Raw genomic sequence first — 23,689 nt, forward strand, 5'->3', positions numbered from 1 at the left:
TTCAAATTATGACAACAGAAGTAGAAAATTTCCACAAAATAAAAAAAATTAAAAAAAATAAAAAGACGACATTTTTGTTTCCAACATTGTCTTGCTTTCATTGTAGCGGTCACAAAATAAAAAATTAAAACAACTTACAAAAATAATTTTAAAAAATCAAGATAAATGAAATCTTGTTTATTGAATTTGTTGCGTTTTTTTCCCCCTTGTTTTTTGAACTGGATCAAATACGACAATAGGCAACAATGCTAGGCTAATGATTTGGAGGTAGGTCATCAACATGAGCAGCAGCGATACCACGATACCAGCTCAGTGTGAAAGGGGTCCCAATAGAATTACAAGTAGTAGTCGTGAAAAGAAGTGACTGGCTTGGGCCATTCGTTTTAGTCAAAAGGCAATTCAGATCCCCCTCCACCGCGTAATGCAAGCAAAATATGAAGAAGAAGAAGAAGAAGAAGAAAAAAAAAAAAGAGGTTCTGTTTTTGTTTTTTTTGGTTTCCAGATCAGGCATGTGGCTGAAGGCCTCTCCTCGTGGTTGTGGCATACCTGAGGTGTAGCGTCAAAACACCATGTCGGGACTGAAGCGTGACAGGAGGGGGGGAAAAAAAAAAAAACAAGTTTCAAGGAGCACTTGACTGAACTCAGTAGCAGTATTGTCCCAAAAAAAATAAAAAATAAAAAAGTGGTTTTCTTCCGTCAGGTGGCGCAGGGCTGTCGCGAGGTCCGTCCTCCTCCTCCTCCTCCTCCGCCGCTGCCGCCCGTCGACGAGGTGCTGTACGTACGCGAGCGCTGTCGCACGGCAGCCTGCCGCCACGGAAGCTCCAAGTCCTGGAAGAGCGGCAGGCCGGTGATGTCCGCCGCCTCGGGACGCTCGCCGGGGTTGAGTGACAGCATGCTAAGCACCATGCTCAGCTAACACACACAAAAACAAATATGCGAGTGATAAAAATGCTCTCAAACGGTAGAAAAAATAAATTCTACTAGTAGGAAAACAAAGTTGGAATGTTAGAGTTACAATATGGAGGGAGGGGAAATGCTGTAATATCAGCTAAGACACAAACCAACAGCACGTGATCGGGTGCTACGCTAATGCTAATGCTAATGCTACACAATAGAACAATTTGAGTCTAAGTTGAGAGTGAAACTGCAATTTTACAAGAAAAAAAGGTGGAATATGCTTCGTTAAAACAAATAGCACACGTCCAGGAGTTAAGCTAATGCTAAAAAAATGAAACAGAAACTATGAGCGTATAATAATGACACTAAGGTTGTAATTTGACAATATGCGCTGTTAACACGCACACACACACAACACATGGTCAGGCGCTCCGCTAATGCTAATTGCTAAATATAATATTAAATAGTAACAATATGACTGCAATGTCACATAATTTAGTGTAATATGATGAGAATAAAGTTGTGATTTTACAGGTAAAAATGCTCAGCTAAAGCTCATAAACTAAACGAGCTATGCTAATGCTACTCTCAACTCAACTATTTTATCAAGCTACTGCCAAAGCTAATACCAGTACTAAAAATAGTTAATAGAATAATTAAAATTCCGAGCGCAATATTAGGAGACTAAAGTTGCAAATTTATAGAGAAAAAGTCGCAATATGCTGAGCTAAAAACACAAACAGCATGTGGTCGGGGGCTAATGCTAATGAATTAAATTAAAATAGAATAGTAAATAGTAACAATATGACTGTAATGTCACATAATGTAATATGATAAGAATAAAGTTGTGATTTTACAGGTAAAAATGCCCAGCTAAAAAAACAACAACTAATAAACAAAACGAGCTATGCTAATTGCTAAATATAATATTAAATAGTAACAATATGACTGTAATGTCACATAATTTAGTGTAATATGATGAGAATAAAGTTGTGATTTAACAGATAAAAATGCTCAGCTAAAGCTCAAACTAAATGAGCTATGCTAACGCTAATGCTACTCTCAACTCAACTCCATTATTTTATCAAGCACTTTAAAAACATGCTACTGCCAAAGCTAATACCAGTGCTAAAAATAGATTAATAGAATAATTAAAATTCCCGAGAGTGCAATATTAGGAGACCAAAGTTGTAAATTTACAGGGTAAAAAAATAAATAAAAAAAAGTCACAATATGCTAAGCTAAAACACAAACAGCATGTTGTCAGGTGCTAATGCTAATGATCAAAAAAAGAATTGTAAATAGCAACAATACGAATATCATGTTGTAATGTAATATTATGTGAATAAAGTTGTAAATTTACAGGGAAAAAAGTTGGAATTTGCTCAGCTAAAACAAATAGCATGCACTCAGGTGCTATGCTAACGCTAATGTCAATTCTAGTGCCAGTGCTAAAATAAATTAAATTAAATAAATAAATAAAAAAAAATAGAGCATCACATAGAGACTCAAGTTGTGAATTTACAGGGGGGAAAAAATGACTACTTGGGACAATAAAATCACAATATTATGAAAAAAGTATGTAAAAAATGTAAAGTTGTGTATTGAGAAAAAATTTAAATGTATTTTAGAGGGGGAATCAAATTTTAATTTAACGAAAATAAGCCTTAATATTCCTCCCGACAGAACAATTAATTTTAGCAATTTTTCCTTTTAAATAGAATTATTTTTCTTGTTTCAGTGTGAAGAAAAAAAAAAAAGGCACATTTGTGTCCAGTAGATGGCAGCAGAGGGCCACTGACCTCGTGTGAGTTGTTTTTGGAGAACAATTCTGGGAAACGCAGCGATCGGACCTCCATCAATGTCTGCAGAAAGACGTGATAACTGGCGTCAACACCATCAAGCAAGAAAAGCAACAACACACACACACACACACACAAAAAAAAAATATATATATATATATATATATATATATATATATATATATATATTTATATTTTTTTTTGTTAAAGACAACAGACATGAAAGTGGAAAATGATGCAGACTAAGCGGTCTTCTTCTGACTATGCAGTGCAAGGTGGATGGAGTGAGGTTCCCCATGTAGGTGAAGTTAGACCAACAGTAGTCAATTTTGTTACCTTGTGAGTGAATGAGTTCATCTTCTAACTATGCTAAAACAGGTAAAACGTGATTTGAGTCAGTGGGTTCCCAGAGGCAGCTGAATTTAACGCAGCGCGATATCCAGAAATACAAAAAACACAAAATATGATTATGATCAATGGTTTAAAAAAAATGGGTGCAAAGTAAGTGGAACATGGTATAAAAAAAAAAGAATTGGTTTAAAGTGAATGTAATGAGGTTCCTTATTAGGAGTGTGACGATATATCGATATCGCGAAAAATGTTGATACTTTGTCTCCCGACAGATTAAAGATACGCCTACGCAAGTGTCGTGATATTTGTCGTTAATATTCATCCACTACAGCGGCTCAATTGTTCATTACTTATTGAGCAATTCCTTGACGGCCCCCTAGGGGGAGCCCCTCATAAGAGTGGTGGGGATATGTGCGGAAGTCTTGAGGCGAAGAAGACTCATGAGCTTTGTTGTATTTTTATTATTATTATTATTATTATATATTACATTTTTTTATTAGTTTTTATTATTTTATATATATATATATATATATATATATATATATATATATATATATATATATATATATATATGTGTGTATTATATTTATATTATATTTATTGTTATATTAATTATATTATGTATTTTTTATTATTATTTATTGCTTTTATTGTTTATTTTATTTGTAGTTATTTATTCATATTAAATTATTATTTTATGATTAGGTTTTTCATAGATTATCGCAATTACCTGACCAATATATTGATAATCGCAGATCGTATCATATCGTGAGGTACACCCACAGGTTCCCAATCCTACTCCTTATAATAGTAAAATTAGAGCGCGAGTGTATATCATCTTCTGCTCTGTGAGTAGATGACTTCATATTCTGACTATGCTTAAAACAGGTACAAAGTGAATGGAGTGAGGTTCCTCAGTGGTGGAGTTAATGCAACACTGCATCTTAATAATGTTGCTTTATTTTCTGAAAGTGGATGTTATGCTCACGACTATGAGCTTTGTTACATTGTGAGTGGATTATTTCATATTCTATGCTTAAAACAGTGATAAAGGGAATGGAGTGAGGTTCCTCAGAGGTGGAGTTGTGCAACACTATATCTTATTAATATTGTCAATTTTGTTACCTTGCACGTGGATGTTATCCTCGTGACTATACTGAAAACTGGTACAAAATGAATGGAATGAGGTTCCTCGGGCAGGTAAAGTTAGCGCAACGTATTTATTTATTTTTTTAAATCAAGCTCACCCTCACTCTTTCCATCTGCGTTCTAAACGGGAAGAGTAACTCAAATAGGATCAGGCCCAGTGAGTAAATGTCCACTTTGTGCGAGTACGACTGTCCAGAAAGCTGCCAGGAGAAAAAACAAACAAACAAACAAGAACAGAATGAAGCGTAGAAAGCCATGTTGGAAACACGCATAGTTTTGCCGAGTTGACTCACCTGCTCAGGGCTCATGTAGAGTTTGGTTCCCACCTGGCCCGTGTGTCGCGTGAGGAGTGGCGCCGGCGTGAGGGCGCACTGCTCGCGCTCGTCCTCCTCGTGCTCCATGGCCGTCACCAGGCCCAGGTCGCCCACCTTCACCACGTCGTCCACCGTGAAGAAGATGTTGGATGGCTGGGGGAGACAAAAATAGATCAAATGATGTGAAGGGAATGGAGTAAAGCCCCCCCCCCCAGATGGGTTAGATTAGCACAACACAAGATCACCCAAAATCAACCTCCATTTTATTTACTATTTTTCATTTTCTGAATATGATTTTTAAAAATTAATTGTATGCAATGAATGGAATGAGGTTCCCCCCGATGAGTGAGATTAGCACAACACTAGATCACCCAAAATCATCCTCAATTTTATTTACTATTTTTCATTTTATAAATATGATTTAAAAAAAAATTATTGTATGCAATGAATGGAGTGAGGTTCCCCCAGATGGGTGAGATTAGCACAACACTAGGTCACCCCAATTCAACCTCAATTTTATTTACTATTTTTCATTTTATAAATATGAGTAAATAAATAATAATAATAATTGTATACAATGAATGGAGCAAGGTTTCCCCCAGATGGGTCAGATTAGCACAACACTAGATCAGCCGAAATCAACCTCAATTTTATTTACTATTTTTCATTTTCTGAATATTATTAAAAAATATAAAGATATTGTATGTAATGAATGGAGTGAGGTTCCCCAAGCAGGTGAAGTTAGCGCACCAGAAAATCTGTCGATTTTGCTGCGTTGTGAGCAGATGTATTCAGCTTTTGATGATCCTGTCGCCTTGCAAGTGCATATTTTCATATGATAAAACAGTTGGTGTAAAATGAATGGAGTGAGGTTCCCCAAGCAAGTGAAGTTAGCACACTGGAAAATCTGTCGATTTTGCCGCATTGTGAGCAAATGTTTTCAGCTTTTAACGATTCTGTCACCTTGTGGAGTGCATGTTTTCATATTATAAAACAGTTGGTGTAAAATGAATGGAGTTGGGTTCCATGAGCAGTCACAGTTAACTATACATTTAAAAAGTCCTGTAAATTTGTGTTCAAATGTTTTCCTTTTTCTGACTACTTTCTGACTATTTCGGACTATATACTTCATTACCATGGGAGTGACTGTTTACATCCCGACTGCAAAAGCTCTTCCAGGTAGGGTGAATGGAGTGAGGTTCCACAGGTCGATAAGTTAGCGTGTCAAGAACTGAACTAGGTTTCACATGTTGACATATTTGTCTACAATAATCCCTACTTTTATTTTCACACTTGGCTTGCATGTTTAAATTTATTATGCTTAGCTTTGACCTCAGGTTTCCACATCGTTGATGTGTACAGTATGGTTTTAATGATCTGATTGGTCAGTTTGTATTACCTTGAGGTCCCTGTGCATGAGTCCCTTGCTGTGCAGGAAGTCGACGGCTTCGGCAATCTGGAGGAAAATGTCCAGACACTGGTTGTGCTCCCTCTGCTCGGGGAGGCAACGCTGGGCCATCCAGTCCTTCAGGTTCTCCTTGCGGCACAGCTGCATTTGGATGTACAGGTACACCTGCAGACGGGGAACCAAAACAATTGCCGTATTGCGGTATTTAATAAATACCATGGTAAAATGGGGGAAAAAAGCAACGGCCCTTCTGAGCTAGCGTTGCGTTTCGACTGAATGAAATGAAAAAGCAGGTAAGAAAAAAGTCAAACAGGCAACATTTTTAAAAATTATTTATTTTAATTTTTTTTTAAATTAAATTAATTACCAAAGACGAAAATGAAGAACAGTTTCACGAAAATTAGAGTTACTTTTAGTTTTGTAAATCTCTATAAAGTAGTTTCAGTTAGTTTTTATTTTAAAAAAAAAGCATTTTTGTTTGTATTTTGTTTTGTTATTAGAAATGGTTTTTTTGTTTTGTTTTGTTTTTTATTAATTTTTTTATTTTTTATTTTTATTTTTTTAAGTTTTAGTTAACTAACCGTCTACAAAATTTCATGTTGCTCAATCAAATCAGGTTTGGAGTATGGAATCCCAAAAGTGTCATAATTCAATAAATAAAAACGACAGTTTGAAATAAAGACCCTTTTAATAAATAAAAGACAATTATGTAATATGGCCATTAAATTGTAAAATGAGAGGATAGTATTACTAATGAAGTGTTCATACTATTATGCAACAGCGATTTTATTACAACTAAATATTTCATGATTATTTTAACAATGTCATACTAAATGTTTTTTTACACTCAGTTTTTAAATGCAAAAATTTCCTTTTCTACAATGGCCTTTTTATTTCATAATAATCACATTATCCAAACTGCACTGTCCAACCCACTAACTTTGATTGACAGGTTTTTGACAAGTTTTTCTTATGAAAAAAAATATTATGAAAAAAAAAAAAAAAAAAAGAAATAAAAAGGCCATTGTGGAAAAGGACGTTATGAAATAAAATTAAAAAATGACTTTGTAAGAAATTAATTTGGAAATTAAATTATTTAAAAAAAAATATATATATATATATATATATTTTTTTTAAAAAGTATGGAATTGTGAAATAATTATTGTGAAATATTTAATTGTAACAAAATAATACTCAACTCAACTTTATTTATATAAAATAGGTATATATTAAATAATAGTATCAACACTAGAGCTGCGAGCAGCTATAAAGGGCCCTCGCAGCCCGGGCCACGTTGGGGTACTTGCACGTTGGGGAACTTGCACATTGGGGTACTGGCACATTGGAAGCAGAATTTCTTTGAAAATGGCATGATAAACGTGGATTTTTTTATTTTATTTTTTGCCAGGTGTGATGAGTGTGTCAAGCTCAATGGGTTTTGGTGATTGTTAAGATCTGCAAAAATCAGCGTCTTATTTTTTATTTTTAGGCAATGAGTTGCCCTGATTGGTATTTTTTGTAAAAGTGTATATACACATCATCGCTCGTTGTACTCATTGCACAATGTTACTTTTATTGTCCAAAGGGGCAATCAAAAATGAATAAAACAAAATGGAAATGTACATACGTTTGGATCGGTGTGAAGCCAGTGAACAATTTGAGTGGTGGAAACTAAAAGAATATTCATAAATGACTGAGTTATCACACTTAGAATGAGTGTACATTTTTTGTACAAAATACCGTATGTGGGGTATTTTTTTTTTATTCCTCAAGGGCTAGGTGGCGCTGCATATATAACTGAATGTTGTCACAGAGATAACTTCAGGCCTTGACGATAAACATACATGTCAAGTTTGGGATTTTTTGGAGCATGTACCGGGGAGTTATCAAGCATATCCTTTTTCATTGCGAAACACAAAATTTGATGCCCCGCCCTCATAATATAGTATTTCGAAAAGACAAAATTTTTCCCCCCTGTCGTTGGCTCAGGTCTTGACATGGTCCAGGCCAAGTCTTAACTCAGTCGGATGAAACGTGTAGGAGAAGTGGGCTAAAGTCTGCCCCCTGTGAATGTGCAAAAATCGTCAAAAATGGGACATTCAAAAATTCGTAGCTCACTTCCTGTTCATTTTAGCATATGGGTCCAAGAGACTTTTTTGTAGGTCTTGGGCTCCCTCATACACCTAAAAATATTCGTCGTTCTTGCTTAAACGTACAACCGGGGCTGCTTCGTTAAAAACTTCTAGGGGGCGCTATTGAGTAATTTTTGTAAAAATAGCACAATCAACAATAAAATATTGCTCATTTTACCAGGCCAGATGTGTGTGCCAAGTTTCATGAGTTTCTGTGCATGTTTAGACCCTCAAAACTGGCGTTGTTTTCTTGGCGAACAGCGCTTAGCCACGCCCACAGCAATTCGCGAAAACTCACAAACTTCGTGTTGTGACATCATGAAGGCCGAAACCCTCATCTGAGCAAATAAGAGGTAGGTCCAGTTAACGTGTTTGGAGAAAAACGTAGAAGAAAATTCGTAATAAAAAAAATTGCCACTAGGTGGCGCTATCAGTTAGATGAAATATAAGTCAGTAGATGTCTTTAGGGCTGGACTCTCATCAAATGTGTGAAATTTTGAGAAGATAGGATCATCTCGGTCAAGTTAATGCAGCTTTTATTTTCACGAAAAATCTTCAGACTTTGCGTCACCGTAGCGGCCACGCCCTTTGGCGAAAAGTTACAATATTCGGTGTGGGGCATGATCAACATCTTAAGGCTTTTCTGACCAATTTTCAAATGGATCCCTTCAACGAGCTCAGCACAGTAGCTAAAAACGTAAAGTATGACATTTATTGTAACCACTAGGTGGCGCTATATGTATAACTGAATTTTATCATATAGATGTTTTCAGGCCGTGACTATTACGTTGCCTGAGAAGTTTGAGATTTTTTGGAGCTTGTACATGGGAGTTATTCAGCATTTGCTCTTTCTGGACAAATGAAATTTTAAAGGCAATATTTGATGCCCCGCCCCCGTCATATAGTATTTCAAAAAGGCAAGATGTTTTGCCCAGTTTTTCTCTCAGGTCTTGAGATGATAAATGCCAAGTTTGAAGTCAATTGGATGAAAAAATTTTGCAAAGGGGGAAAAAGCATGACCACAGTGAATGTGCCAAAATAGGCCAAAATTGGACATAAAAAAATTCATAGCTCACTTCCTGTACATTTTAGCTACATGGTCCCAATAGACTTTTTTGTGCGTCTCGCGGTGCTACACGTGCCTGCCAATTTTTGTTGCTCTAGCTCAAACGTGCCGGGCTTGGTTTTTATTTTTCTACGCTAGGGGGCGCTATCGAGTCGCATTGTTATGACGACTTCATAATATCAAATTTTTCGCCGGGCCTGAGGAGTGTGCAAAGTTTGGTGAGTTTTCGTGAATGTTTAGGTACCCAAAATCGCGATCGTTTGCGGAGAATAAAGAAGAAGAATAATAATAACTAGAGCTGCGAGCAGCTATAAAGGGCCCTCGCAACCCGGGCCACGTTGGGGTATTTGCACGTCGGGGTACTGGCATGTTGGGGTACTGTCAAATAGGAAACCATCTAAATTTTAAACGTTTTTGCCATGCTTTGTGTTTGTAAAGTTTCATGGAAAGGCCAAAAATGATGCACAATTAACAAAATAAAATCAAAATGGATTGGCACATTGGCTATATAGAATACTTTTTGAATATATTAGGCATGCCTGCCAATATTCACACATCTAGCTGAATCATATAATCGGAAAGACTTCATAAAAATGTCTAGAGGGCGCTATTGAAGCATTTATTGCAAATTTAATAAGAAATCTCTAAAATATTCATGCTTATGACAAGCCTGATGTGTGTGTAAAGTTTCATGAGTTTTTGCACATGTTTAGACCAAAAAAAAAAAAAGCAGCATTTTACTTGGCAAACAATGCATCGCCATGAAACGGCGTGGGACAAAATAAATAACTTTCGATAACTTTGTATCTTAAACATCTTAAGATGAAGCACACCAAGTTTGAAGACAGTCGGATAAATTTTGTAGGAGGAGTTCGTTAAAATATGACCCCTAAAAAAGGCCACAAAAAATGGCTACAAATCCCAACGTAAATCAAAATGGCGGACTTCCTGTTTGTTTTGGAAGATGGTTCCAAGAGACTATTTTGTACATCGTGGGCTCTTATGTATGCCTCTAAATTATCATAGCGCTAGGTGAAACGTACAACCGGGAATGCTTCGTTAAAGAGGAGTTTTTTACCTCAAAATGTGATGACCGGCCCTTACGGGACTTCCTGTTGGGTTTAGCACATGGCACCAAGAGACTTTTTTGTACATTGTGGGCTGTTAAATTTGTCTCCAAATTTTCGTAGCTCTCGCTGCTTCGTACAACTGTGAATGCTTCATTAAGAGGGAATTTTTTCCTTTGCAAACTGTGCATGCCACGGCAACAGCGTGCGACGAAATAAAAAGCTTTCAATAACTTTTCATCTTCAACATTTTAAGATGAATCACACCAAGTTTGGAGATGATCGGATAAACTCTGTAGGAGGAGTTCGTTAAAATAAGACCCCTATGAAATGGCCCAAAAAATGGCAACACGTTCCAAAGTAAATCAAAATGGCGGACTTCCTGTTCGGTTTAGCATATGGTTCAAAAAGAGTTTTTTGTACCTTGAGGGCTGTTACCTATGTCTTCAAATGTTGGTAACTCTAGGTGAAATGTACAGCCGGGAATGCTTCATTAAATAAGAATTTTGAAACACAAAATTTGATGCCTCGCCTCTGGCGGACTTCCTGTTAGGTTTAGCATATGGTTCAAAAAGAGTTTTTTGTAGATCATAGTCTGTTACATATGTGTACCAATTTTCGTGGCTCTCAATTAAACGTACCACGGCAATGCTTTGTTAAGTAAGAATTTTGAAACTGTAAATTTGATGCCCCGCCACCGTCATATAGTATGTCAAAAACTTTAGATTTTTTACCATGATGTTGTCCCAGGTCTTGAGATGGTACAGCCCAAGTTTGAAGTCAATCGGGTTAACCGTGTAGGAGAAGCGGGCAAAAGTATGACCCCTGTAAATGTGCAAAAATGGGCCAAAATTGGACATTCAAATACTCATACCTCACTTCCTGTCTATTTTAGGGTACACATATCAAAGAGGTTTTTGTTCATCTGGATGTGCTACAGGTGCCACACAATTTTCGTAGCCATAGGACAATCGTAGCGGGACAGGGATCCGTTAAACCTATGTAGGTGGCGCTACAGAGCCATTTTTCTGTTATCACGTATGGCGACTTTAAAATATCAAATTTTTCGCCAGGCCCGATCTCCGTGTAAAGTTTGGTGAGTTTTCGTTCATGTTTAGTGCCTCAAAAATGTGGTTGTTTGCGGAAAAGAATAATAACAAAGAAAAAGAAGAAGAAGAATAATAATAAGAATTCCTTCAGGAACAATAGGGACCTCGCAGCGGTCGCTGCTCGGGCCCTAATAATAATAATAATAATAATTTTTACAAAAACAATAGGGACCTCGCAGCGGTCGCTGCTCGGGCCCTAATAATAATAATTCGAACGAAAAACAATAGGGACCTCGCAGCGGTCGCTGCTCGGGCCCTAACTAGAGCTGCGAGCAGCTATAAAGGGCCCTCGCAGCCCGGGCCACGTTGGGGTACTTGCACGTTGGGGTACTTGCACGTTGGGGTACTGGCACGTTGGGGTACTGGCAAGTTTAGGTACGGCACATTGGAAGCAGAATTTCTTTGAAAATGGCATGATAAACCTTGACATGTGGATTTTTTTTTTTTTTGTAAAAATACCGTTAAGTTGGTGTATTTTTTTTTATGCCTCTAGGGCTAGGTGGCGCTGTATATATAATGGAATGTTGTCATAGGGATACCTTCAAGCCTTGACTCTAAACATACATGTCAAGTGTGGGATTTTTTTGGAGCATGTACCGTGGAGTTATTAAGCATATCCTTCATTCACGATATTGCTTTTAATGTCCATAGAGGCTATCAAAAATAAATAAAAAAGTACATGTTTGGATAAGTCTAATGCCAGTGAACATTTTGAGTGGTGGAAAGTAAAAGAATATTCATAAATGACTTAGTTATCACACTTAGAATGAGTTTACATTTTTTGTACAAAATACCGTATGTGGGGTATTTTTTTGTTTTGCCTCAAGGGCGAGGTGGCGCTGCATATATAACTGAATGTTGTCATAGAGATACCTTCAGGCCTTGACGATAAACATACATGTCAAGTTTGGGATTTTTTGGAGCATGTATCGGGGAGTTATTAAGCATATCCTTTTTCAGTGCGAAACACAAATTTTGATGCCCCGCGCTCATCATATAGTATTTCCAAAAGTCAAGATTTTTCCGTCTGTTGTTGGCTCAGGTCTTGACATGGTCCAGGTCAAGTCATAAGTCAGTCGGATAAAACATGTAGGAGAAGTGGGCAAAAGTATGCCCCCTGAAAATGTGCAAAAATCGTCAAAAATGGGACATTCAAAAATTCGTACCTCACTTCCTGTTCATTTTAGCATATGGGTCCAAGAGACTTTTTTGTAGGTCTTTGGCTCCCTCATACACGTAAAAATTTTCGTAGATCTTGCTTAAACGTAGAATCGGGGCTGCTTCGTTAAAAATTTCTAGGGGGCGCTATTGAGTCATTTTTGTAAAAATAGTACAATCAACAATAAAATATTGTTCATTTTACCAGGCCAGATGTGTGTGCCAAGTTTCATGAGTTTCTGCGCATGTTTAGACCCTCAAAACTGGCGTTGTTTTCTTGGCGAACAGTGCTTAGCCACGCCCACAGCGATTCGCGAAAACTCACAAACTTCGTGTTGTGACATCATGAAGGCCGAAACCCTCATCTGAGCAAATATGAGGTTGGTCCAGTTAACGTGTTTGGAGAAAAATGTACAAGAAAATTCGTAAGAAAAAAAAATGCCACTAGGTGGCGCTATCAGTAAGATGAAATATAAGTTCGTAGATGTCTTAAGGGCTGGACTCTCATCAAATGTGTGAAATTTTGAGAAGATAGGATCATCTCGGTCAAGTTCATGCAGCTTTTATTGTCACGAAAAATTTTCGGACTTTGCGTCACCGTAGCGGCCACGCCCTTTGGCGAAAAGTTACAATATTCGGTGTGGGGCATGATCAACATCTTAAGGCTTTTCTGACCAATTTTCAACTGGATCCCTTCAACGAGCTCGGCACAGTAGCTAAAAACGTAAAGTATGACATTTATTGTTACCACTAGGTGGCGCTATATGTATAACTGAATTTTATCATATAGATGCTTTCAGGCCGTGACTATTACGTTGCCTGAGAAGTTTGAGATTTTTTGGAGCTTGAACATGGGAGTTATCACACTTAGAATGAGTTGACATTTTTTGTACAAAATACCGTATGTGGGGTATTTTTTTTTCACGCCTGAAGGGCTAGGTGGCGCTGCATATATAACTGAATTTTGTCATAGAGATACCTTCAGGCTTTGACTATAAACATACATGTCAAGTTTGGGATTTTTTGGAGCATGTACCGGGGAGTTATTAAGCATATCCTTTTTCAGTGCGAAACACAAAATTTGATGCCCCGCCCTCATCATATAGTATTTCCAAAAGTCAAGATTTTTCTGCCTGTAGTTGGCTCAGGTCTTGACATGGTCCAGGTCAAGTCTAAAGTCAGTCGGATGAAATGTGTAGGAGAAGTGGGCAAAAGTATGCCCCCTGAAAATGTGCAAAAATCGTCAAAAATGGGACATTCAAAAATTCATAGCTCACTTCCTGTTCATTTTAGCACATGGGTCCAAGAGACTTTTTTGTAGGTCTTGGACTCCCTCATACACCTAAAAATTTTCGTAGATCTTGCTTAAACGTACAATCGGGGCTGCTTCGTTAAAGATTTCTAGGGGGCGCTATTGAGTCATTTTTGTAAAAATAGGACAATACATGATAAAATATTGCTCATTTTGCCAGGCCAGATGTGTGTGCCAAGTTTCATGAGTTTCTGCGCATGTTTAGACCATCAAAACTAGTGTTGTTTTCTTGGCGAACAGTGCTTAGCCACGCCCACAGCGATTCGCGAAAACTCACAAACTTCGTGTTGTGACATCATGAAGGCCGAAACCCCCATCTGAGCAAATATGAGGTTGGTCCAGTTAACGTGTTTGGAGAAAAATGTACAAGAAAATTCGTAAGAAAAAAAATTGCCACTAGGTGGCGCTATCAGTTAGATGAAATATAAGTTCGTAGATGTCTTTAGGGCTGGACTCTCATCAAATGTGTGAAATTTTGAGAAGATAGGATCATCTCGGTCAAGTTCATGCAGCTTTTATTGTCACGAAAAATCTTCAGACTTTGCGTCACCGTAGCGGCCACGCCCTTTGGCGAAAAGTTACAATATTCGGTGTGGGGCATCATCAACATCTTAAGGCTTTTCTGACCAATTTTCAACTGGATCCCTTCAACGAGCTCAGCACAGTAGCTAAAAACGTAAAGTATGACATTTATTGTAACCACTAGGTGGCGCTATATGTATAACTGAATTTTTTCATATAGGTGTTTTCAGGCCGTGACTATTACGTTGCCTGAGAAGTTTGAGATTTTTTGGAGCTTGTACATGGGAGTTATTCAGCATTTGCTCTTTCTGGACAAATGAAATTTTAAAGGCAATATTTGATGCCCCGTCCCCGTCATATAGTATTTTGAAAACGCAAGATTTTTTGCCTAGTTTTTCTCTTAAGTCTTGAGATGATAAATGCCAAGTTTAAAGTCAATGGGATGAAAAATGTTTGCATAGGGGGAAAAAGCATGACCACAGTGAATGTGCCAAAATAGGCCAAAATTGGACATTAAAAAATTCATAGCTCACTTCCTGTACATTTTAGGAAATGGCTTCCACTGACTTTTTTGTGCGTCTCGTAGTGCTACACGTGCCTGCCAATTTTCGTAGCTCTAGCTCAAACGGGCCGGGATTGGTTTTTATTTTTCTACGCTAGGTGGCGCTATAGAGTCGCGTTGTTATGACAACTACATAATATCAAATTTTTCGCCGGGCCCGAAGAGACTGCAAAGTTTGGTGAGTTTTCGTAAATGTTTAGGCCCTCAAAAATGCGATCGTTTACGGAGAAGAAGAAGAAGAAGAATAACTAGAGCTGCGAGCAGCTATAAAGGGCCCTCGCAGCCCGGGCCACATTGGGGTCCTTGCACGTTGGGGTACTTGCACGTTGGGGTACTGGCACGTTGGGGTACTGGCATATTGGAAGCAAAATTTCTTTGAAAATGGCATAATAAACGTTTACATGTAGAATATTTTTTTGCCAGTGTGTGTGTCAAGCTCAACGGGTTTTGGTGATTGTTAAGACCTGCAAAAATCAGCGTCCTTTTTTATTTTTAGGCAATGAGTTGCCCTGATTGGTATTTTTTTGTAAAAGTGTATATACACATCATCGCTCGTTGTACTCATTGCACAATGTTACTTTTATTGTCCAAAGGGGCAATCAAAAATGAATAAAACAAAATGGAAACGTACATACGTTTGGATCGGTGTGAAGCCAGTGAACAATTTGAGTGGTGGAAACTAAAAGAATATTCATAAATGACTTAGTTATCACACTTAGAATGATTGTACATTTTTTGTACAAAATACCGTATGTGAGGTATTTTTTATTTTTTTTTATATAAGCCTCAAGGGCTAGGTGGCGCTGTATTTATAACTGAATGTTGTCATAGAGATACCTTCAGGCCTTGATTATAAGCATACATGTCAAGTGTGGGATTTTTTTTGGAGCATGTACCGTGGAGTTATTAAGCATATCCTTCATTCACGATATTGCTTTTAATGTCCATAGAGGCTATCAAAAATAAATAAAACTATATATATGTTTGGATAAGTCTGATGCCAGTGAACATTTTGAGTGGTGGAAACTAAAAGAATATTCATAAATGACTTAGTTATCACACTTAGAATGAGTTTCCATTTTTTGTACAAAATACCGTATGTGTGGTATTTTTTTTTCATGCCTCAAGGGCTAGGTGGCGCTGCATATATAACTGAATGTTGTCATAGAGATAACTTCAGGCCTTGACGATAAACATACATGTCAAGTTTGGGATTTTTTGGAGCATGTACCGGGGAGTTATCAAGCATATCATTTTTCATTGCGAAACACAAATTTTGATGCCCCGCCCTCATCATATAGTATTTCGAAAAGTCAAAATTTTTCCCCCTGTCGTTGGCTCAGGTCTTGACATGGTCCAGGCCAAGTCTTAACTCAGTCGGATGAAACGTATAGGAGAAGTGGGCAAAAGTCTGCCCCCTGTGAATGTGCAAAAATCGTCAAAAATGGGACATTCAAAAATTCGTAGCTCACTTCCTGTTCATTTTAGCATATGGGTACAAGAGACTTTTTTGTAGGTCTTGGGCTCCCTTATACACCTAAAAATATTCGTCGTTCTTTCTTAAACGTACAACCGGGGCTGCTTCGTTAAAAATTTCGAGGGGGCGCTATTGAGTCATTTTTTTAAAAATAGCACAATCGCCGATAAAAAATTGCTCATTTTACCAGGCCAGATGTGTGTGCCAAGTTTCAGGAGTTTCTGTGCATGTTTAGACCCTCAAAACTGGCGTTGTTTTCTTGGCGAACAGCGCTTAGCCACGCCCACAGCAATTCGCGAAAACTCACAAACTTCGTGTTGTGACATCATGAAGGCCGAAACCCTCATCTGAGCAAATATGAGGTAGGTCCAGTTAACGTGTTTGGAGAAAAACGTAGAAGAAAATTCGTAAGAAAAAAAATTGCCACTAGGTGGCGCTATCAGTAAGATGAAATGTAAGTTAGTAGATGTCTTTAGGGCTGGACTCTCATCAAATGTGTGAAATTTTGAGAAGATAGGATCATCTCGGTCAAGTTAATGCAGCTTTATTGTCACGAAAAATCTTCAGACTTTGCGTCACCGTAGCGGCCACGCCCTTTGGCGAAAAGTTACAATATTCGGTGTGGGGCATCATCAACATCTTAAGGCTTTTCTGACCAATTTTCAACTGGATCCCTTCAACGAGCTCAGCACAGTAGCTAAAAACGTAAAGTATGACATTTATTGTAACCACTAGGTGGCGCTATATGTAGAACTGAATTTTGTCATATAGATGTTTTCAGGCCGTGACTATTACGTTGCCTGAGAAGTTTGAGATTTTTTGGAGCTTGTACATGGGAGTTATTAAGCATTTGCTCTTTCCGGACAAATGAAATTTTAAAGGCAATATTTGATGCCCCGCCCCCGTCATATAGTATTTCAAAAAGGCAAGACTTTTTGCCCAGCTGTTCTCTTAGGTCTTGAGATGATAAATGCCAAGTTTGAAGTCAATGGGATGAAAAATGTTTGCATAGGGGGAAAAAGCATGACCACAGTGAATGTGCCAAAATAGGCCAAAATTGGACATTAAAAAATTCATAGCTCACTTCCTGTACATTTTAGCTACATGGTCCCAATAGACTTTTTTGTGCGTCTCGGGGTGCTACACGTGCCTACCAATTTTCGTTGCTCTAGCTCAAACGTGCCGGGCTTGGTTTTTATTTTTCTATGCTAGGGGGCGCTATAGAGTCGCGTTGTTATGACGACTTCATAATATCAAATTTTTCGCCGGACCTGAGGAGTGTGCAAAGTTCGGTGAGTTTTCGTGAATGTTTAGGTACCCAAAATCGTGATCGTTTACGGAGAAGAAGAAGAAGAAGAAGAAGAATAATAATAACTAGAGCTGCGAGCAGCTATAAAGGGCCCTCGCAGCCCGGGCCACGTTGGGGTCCTTGCACGTTGTGGTACTTGCATGTTGGGGTACTGGCACATTGGGGTACTGGCATATTGGAAGCAAAATTTCTTTGAAAATGGCATAATAAACGTTTACATGTAGAATATTTTTTTGCCAGTGTGTGTGTCAAGCTCAACGGGTTTTGGTGATTGTTAAGACCTGCAAAAATCAGCGTCCTTTTTTATTTTTAGGCAATGAGTTGCCCTGATTGGTATTTTTTTGTAAAAGTGTATATACACATCATCGCTCGTTGTATGCACAATGTTACTTTTATTGTCCAAAGGGGCAATCAAAAATGAATAAAACAAAATGGAAACGTACATACGTTTGGATCGGTGTCAAGCCAGTGAACAATTTGAGTGGTGGAAACTAAAAGAATATTCATAAATGACTTAGTTATCACACTTAGAATGAGTGTACATTTTTTGTACAAAATACCGTATGTGGGGTATTTTTATTTTTTTTTATATAAGCCTCAAGGGCTAGGTGGCGCTGTATTTATAACTGAATGTTGTCATAGAGATACCTTCAGGCCTTGATTATAAGCATACATGTCAAGTGTGGGATTTTTTTTGGAGCATGTACCGTGGAGTTATTAAGCATATCCTTCATTCACGATATTGCTTTTAATGTCCATAGAGGCTATCAAAAATAAATAAAAATATATATATGTTTGGATAAGTCTGATGCCAGTGAACATTTTGAGTGGTGGAAACTAAAAGAATATTCATAAATGACTTAGTTATCACACTTAGAATGAGTGTACATTTTTTGTACAAAATACCGTATGTGGGGTATTTTTTTTTTATTCCTCAAGGGCTAGGTGGCGCTGCATATATAACTGAATGTTGTCATAGAGATAGCTTCAGGCCTTGACGATAAACATACATGTCAAGTTTGGGATTTTTTGGAGCATGTACCGGGGAGTTATTAAGCATATCCTTTTTCAGTGCGAAACACAAATTTTGATGCCCCGCCTTCATCATATAGTATTTCGAAAGGTCAAGATTTTTCCCCCTGTCGTTGGCTCAGGACTTGACATGGTCCAGGTCAAGTCTTAACTCAGTCAGATGAAACGTGTAGGAGAAGTGGGCAAAATTCTGCCCCCTGTGAATGTGCAAAAATTGTCAAAAATGGGACATTCAAAAATTCGTAGCTCACTTCCTGTTCATTTTAGCATATGGGTCCAAGAGACTTTTTTGTAGGTCTTGGGCTCCCTCATACACCTAAAAATATTCGTCGTTCTTGCTTAAACGTACAACCGGGGCTGCTTCGTTAAAAACTTCTAGGGGGCGCTATTGAGTCATTTTTGTAAAAATAGCACAATCAACAATAAAATATTGCTAATTTTACCAGGCCAGATGTGTGTGCCAAGTTTCATGTGTTTCTGTGCCAGTTTAGGCTCTCAAAATTGGCGTTGTTTTCTTGGCAAACAGCGCTTAGCCACGCCCACAGCGATTCGTGAAAACTCACAAACTTTGTGTTGTGACATCATGAAGGCCGAAACCCTCATCTGAGCAAATATGAGGTAGGTCCAGTTAACGTGTTTGGAGAAAAACGTAGAAGAAAATTCGTAAGAAAAAAAATTGCCACTAGGTGGCGCTATCAGTTAGATGAAATATAAGTCAGTAGATGTCTTTAGGGCTGGACTCTCATCAAATGTGTGAAATTTTGAGAAGATAGGATCATCTCGGTCAAGTTAATGCAGCTTTTATTTTCACGAAAAATCTTCAGACTTTGCGTCACCGTAGCGGCCACGCCCTTTGGCGAAAAGTTACAATATTTGGTGTGGGGCATGATCAACATCTTAAGGCTTTTCTGACCAATTTTCTAATGGATCCCTTCAACAAGCTCAGCACAGTAGCTAAAAACGTAAAGTATGACATTTATTGTAACCACTAGGTGGCGCTATATGTATAACTGAATTTTATCATATAGATGTTTTCAGGCCGTGACTATTACGTTGCCTGAGAAGTTTGAGATTTTTTGGAGCTTGAACATGGGAGTTATTAAGCATTTGCTCTTTCTGGACAAATGAAATTTTAAAGGCAATATTTGATGCCCCGCCCCCGTCATATAGTATTTCAAAAAGGCAAGATGTTTTGCCCAGTTGTTCTCTCAGGTCTTGAGATGATAAATGCCAAGTTTGAAGTCAATTGGATGAAAAATGTTTGCAAAGGGGGAAAAAGCATGACCACAGTGAATGTGCCAAAATAGGCCAAAATTGGACATAAAAAAATTCATAGCTCACTTCCTGTACATTTTAGCTACATGGTCCAAATAGACTTTTTTGTGCGTCTCGGGGTGCTACACGTGCCTGCCAATTTTTGTTGCTCTAGCTCAAACGTGCCGGGCTTGGTTTTTATTTTTCTACGCTAGGGGGCGCTATCGAGTCGCATTGTTATGACGACTTAATAATATCAAATTTTTCGCCGGGCCTGAGGAGTGTGCAAAGTTCGGTGAGTTTTCGTGAATGTTTAGGTACCCAAAATCGCGATCGTTTGCGGAGAATAAAGAAGAAGAAGAATAATAATAACTAGAGCTGCGAGCAGCTATAAAGGGCCCTCGCAGCCCGGGCCACGTTGGGGTACTTGCACGTTGGGGAACTTGCACGTTGGGGTACTCGCACGTTGGGGTACTGGCACATTATGAGCAAAATTTCTTTGAACATGGCATGACAAACCTTTACATGTGATTTTTTTTTTGCCAGGTGTGATGTGTGTGACAAGCTCAATGTGTTTTGGTGATTGTCAAGATGTGCAAAAATCAGCTTCATTTTTTATTTTTAGGGAATGAGTTGACCTGACTGTTTTTTTTTTGCAAAAGTATGTATACCCATCATCGCTTGTACTCATTGCACAATGTTGCTTTTATTGTCCATAGAGGCGATAAAAAAAAATGAAACTGAATAAAAAAACTACTGTTGTTTGGATCGGTCTGATACCAGTGAACATCTTGAGTAGTGGAAAGTAAAAGAATATTCATAAATGACTTAGTTATAACACTTACGAGTTCACAAATTTTGTTCAAAATACCGTGTTTTTTTTTTTGTTTTTTTTTTTTTTTTTAATGCCTCAAGGACTAGGTGGCGCAGTATTTATCACTGAATTTTGTCATAGAGATACCTTCAGGCCTTGACTATAAATATACATGTTAAGTGTGGGATTTTTTGGAGCATGTACCGGGGAGTTATTCAGCATATCCTTCATTCACGTTACTGCTTTTAACGTCAATAGAGGCTATCAAAAATAAATAAAACTAAATAAAAAATACGTATGTTTGGATAGGTCTGATGCTAGTGAAAATTTTGAGTGGTGGAAAGTAAAAGAATATTCATAAATGACTTAGTTATCACACTTAGAATGAGTTTACATTTTTTGTACAAAATACCGTATGTGGGGTATTTTTTTGTTTTGCCTCAAGGGCTAGGTGGCGCTGCATATATAACTGAATGTTGTCATAGAGATACCTTCAGGCCTTGACTATGAGCATACATGTCAAGTTTGGGATTTTTTGGAGGATGTACTGGGAAGTTATTAAGCATATCCTTTTTCAGTTCGAAACACAAAGTTTGATGCCCCGCCTTCATCATATAGTATTTCGAAAAGTCAAGATTTTCCCCCCTGTCGTTGGCTCAGGTCTTGACATGGTCCAGGTCAAGTCTGAAGTCAGTCGGATGAAACGTGTAGGAGAAGTGGGCAAAAGTATGCCCCCTGTAAATGTGCAAATATCGTCAAAAATGGGACATTCAAAAATTCGTAGCTCACTTCCTGTTCATTTTAGCATGTAGGCCCAAGAGACTTTTTTGTAGGTCTTGGGCTCCCTCATACACCTAAAAATATTCGTCGTTCTTGCTTAAACGTACAACCGGGGCTGCTTCGTTAAAAATTTCTAGGGGGCGCTATTGAGTCATTTTTGTAAAAATAGCACAATCAACAATAAGATATTGCTCATTTTACCAGGCCAGATGTGTGTGCCAAGTTTCATGAGTTTCTGTGCATTTTTAGACCCTCAAAACTGGCGTTGTTTTCTTGGCGAACAGCGCTTAGCCACGCCCACAGCAATTCGCGAAAACTCACAAACTTCGTGTTGTGACATCATGAAGGCCGAAACCCTCAACATTTGTCACACTTAGAATGAGTGTACATTTTTTGTACAAAATACCGTATGTGGGGTATTATTATTTTTTTTATATATATATATATATATGCCTCAAGGGCTAGGTGGCGCTGTATTTATAACTGAATTTTGTCATAGAGATACCTTCACGCCTTGACTATAAATATACATGTCAAGTTTGGGATTTTTTGAAGCATGCACCGGGGAGTTATTAAGCATATCCTTCATTCACGATATTGCTTTTAATGTCCACAGAGGCTATCAAAAATAAATAAAAATATATATATGTTTGGATAAGTCTGATGCCAGTGAACATTTTGAGTGGTGGAAACTAAAAGAATATTCATAAATGACTTAGTTATCACACTTAGAATGAGTTTACATTTTTTGTACAAAATACCGTATGTGGGGTATTTTTTTTTTATGCCTCAAGGGCTAGGTGGCGCTGCATATATAACTGAATGTTGTCATAGAGATACTTTCAGGCCTTGATGATAAACATACATGTCAAGTTTGGGATTTTTTGGAGCATGTACCGGGGAGTTATTAAGCATATCCTTTTTCAGTGCGAAACACAAATTTTGATGCCCCGCCTTCATCATATAGTATTTCGAAAAGTCAAGATTTTTCCCCCTGTCGTTGGCTCAGGTCTTGACATGGTCCAGGTCAAGTCTGAAGTCAGTCGGATGAAACGTGTAGGAGAAGTGGGCAAAAGTATGCCCCCTGTAAATGTGCAAAAATCGTCAAAAATGGGACATTTAAAAATTCGTAGCTCACTTCCTGTTCATTATAGCATATGGGTCCAAGTGACTTTTTTGTAGGTCTTGGGCTTCCTAATACACCTAAAAAATTTTGTAGCTCTTGCTTAAACGTACAACCGGGGCTGCTTCGTTAAAAATTTCTAGGGGGCGCTATTGAGTCATTTTTGTAAAAATAGCACAATCAACAATAAAATATTGCTAATTTTACCAGGCCAGATGTGTGTGCCAAGTTTCATGAGTTTCTGTGCATGTTTAGACCCTCAAAATTGGCGTTGTTTTCTTGGCGAACAGCGCTTAGCCACGCCCACAGCGATTCGCGAAAACTCACAAACTTCATGTTGTGACAGCATGAAGGCCGACACCCTCATCTGAGCAAATATGAGGTAGGTCCAGTTAACATGGTTGGAGAAAAACATTGAAGAAAAATCGTGAGAAAAAAAATTGCCAGTAGGTGGCGCTATCAGTAAGATGAAATATAAGTTTGTAGATGTCTTTAGGACTGGACTCTCATCAATTGTGTAAAATTTTGAGAAGATAGCATCATCTCGGTCAAGTTAATGCAGCTTTTGTTGTCACGAGAAATCTTCAGACTTTGCGGCACCGTAGCGGCCACGCCCTTTGGCGAAAAGTTACAATATTCGGTGTGGGGCATGATCAACATCTTAAGGCTTTTCTGACCAATTTTCAACTGGATCCCTTCAACGAGCTCAGCACAGTAGCTAAAAACGTAAAGTATGACAATTATTGTTACCACTAGGTGGCGCTACATGGATAACTGAATTTTATCATATAGATGTTTTCAGGCCGTGACTATTAAGTTGCCTGATAAGTTTGAGATTTTTTGGAGCTTGAACATGGGAGTTATTAAGCATTTGCTCTTTCTGGACAAATGAAATTTTAAAGGCAATATTTGATGCCCCGCCCCCGTCATATAGTATTTCGAAAAGGCAAGATTTTTTCCCCAGTTGTTCTCTCAGGTCTTGAGATGATAAATGCCAAGTTTGAAGTCAATGGGATGAAAAATGTTTGCAAAGGGGTCAAAAGCATGACCA

The 23,689-nt window shown here is 38.0% G+C and overlaps 1 protein-coding gene across 3 annotated transcripts in view; it reads right to left on the reverse strand.

Annotated features, from left to right (window-relative positions):
* Positions 1–23,689, reverse strand: part of eif2ak3 (eukaryotic translation initiation factor 2-alpha kinase 3) — a 72,869-nt gene continuing 49,180 nt past the window's right edge. For 2 of the 3 annotated variants that reach the window (XM_077538201.1, XM_077538200.1), the window contains exons 14-18: positions 5,913–6,086; positions 4,493–4,666; positions 4,298–4,399; positions 2,700–2,762; positions 1–912 (exon numbers count right to left, since the gene is read on the reverse strand). In XM_077538201.1, coding sequence (XP_077394327.1) covers positions 697–912; positions 2,700–2,762; positions 4,298–4,399; positions 4,493–4,666; positions 5,913–6,086 — 729 coding nt within the window. In that variant the 3' untranslated portion in view covers positions 1–696. Of the gene's footprint in view, positions 913–2,699; positions 2,763–4,194; positions 4,214–4,297; positions 4,400–4,492; positions 4,667–5,912; positions 6,087–23,689 lie in introns of those variants that run through there. The other variant, XM_077538202.1, reaches the window with a different exon arrangement.

The sequence above is a fragment of the Festucalex cinctus genome, chromosome 12, assembly GCF_051991245.1.
Source record: "Festucalex cinctus isolate MCC-2025b chromosome 12, RoL_Fcin_1.0, whole genome shotgun sequence".
Classification (NCBI taxonomy): domain Eukaryota; kingdom Metazoa; phylum Chordata; class Actinopteri; order Syngnathiformes; family Syngnathidae; genus Festucalex; species Festucalex cinctus.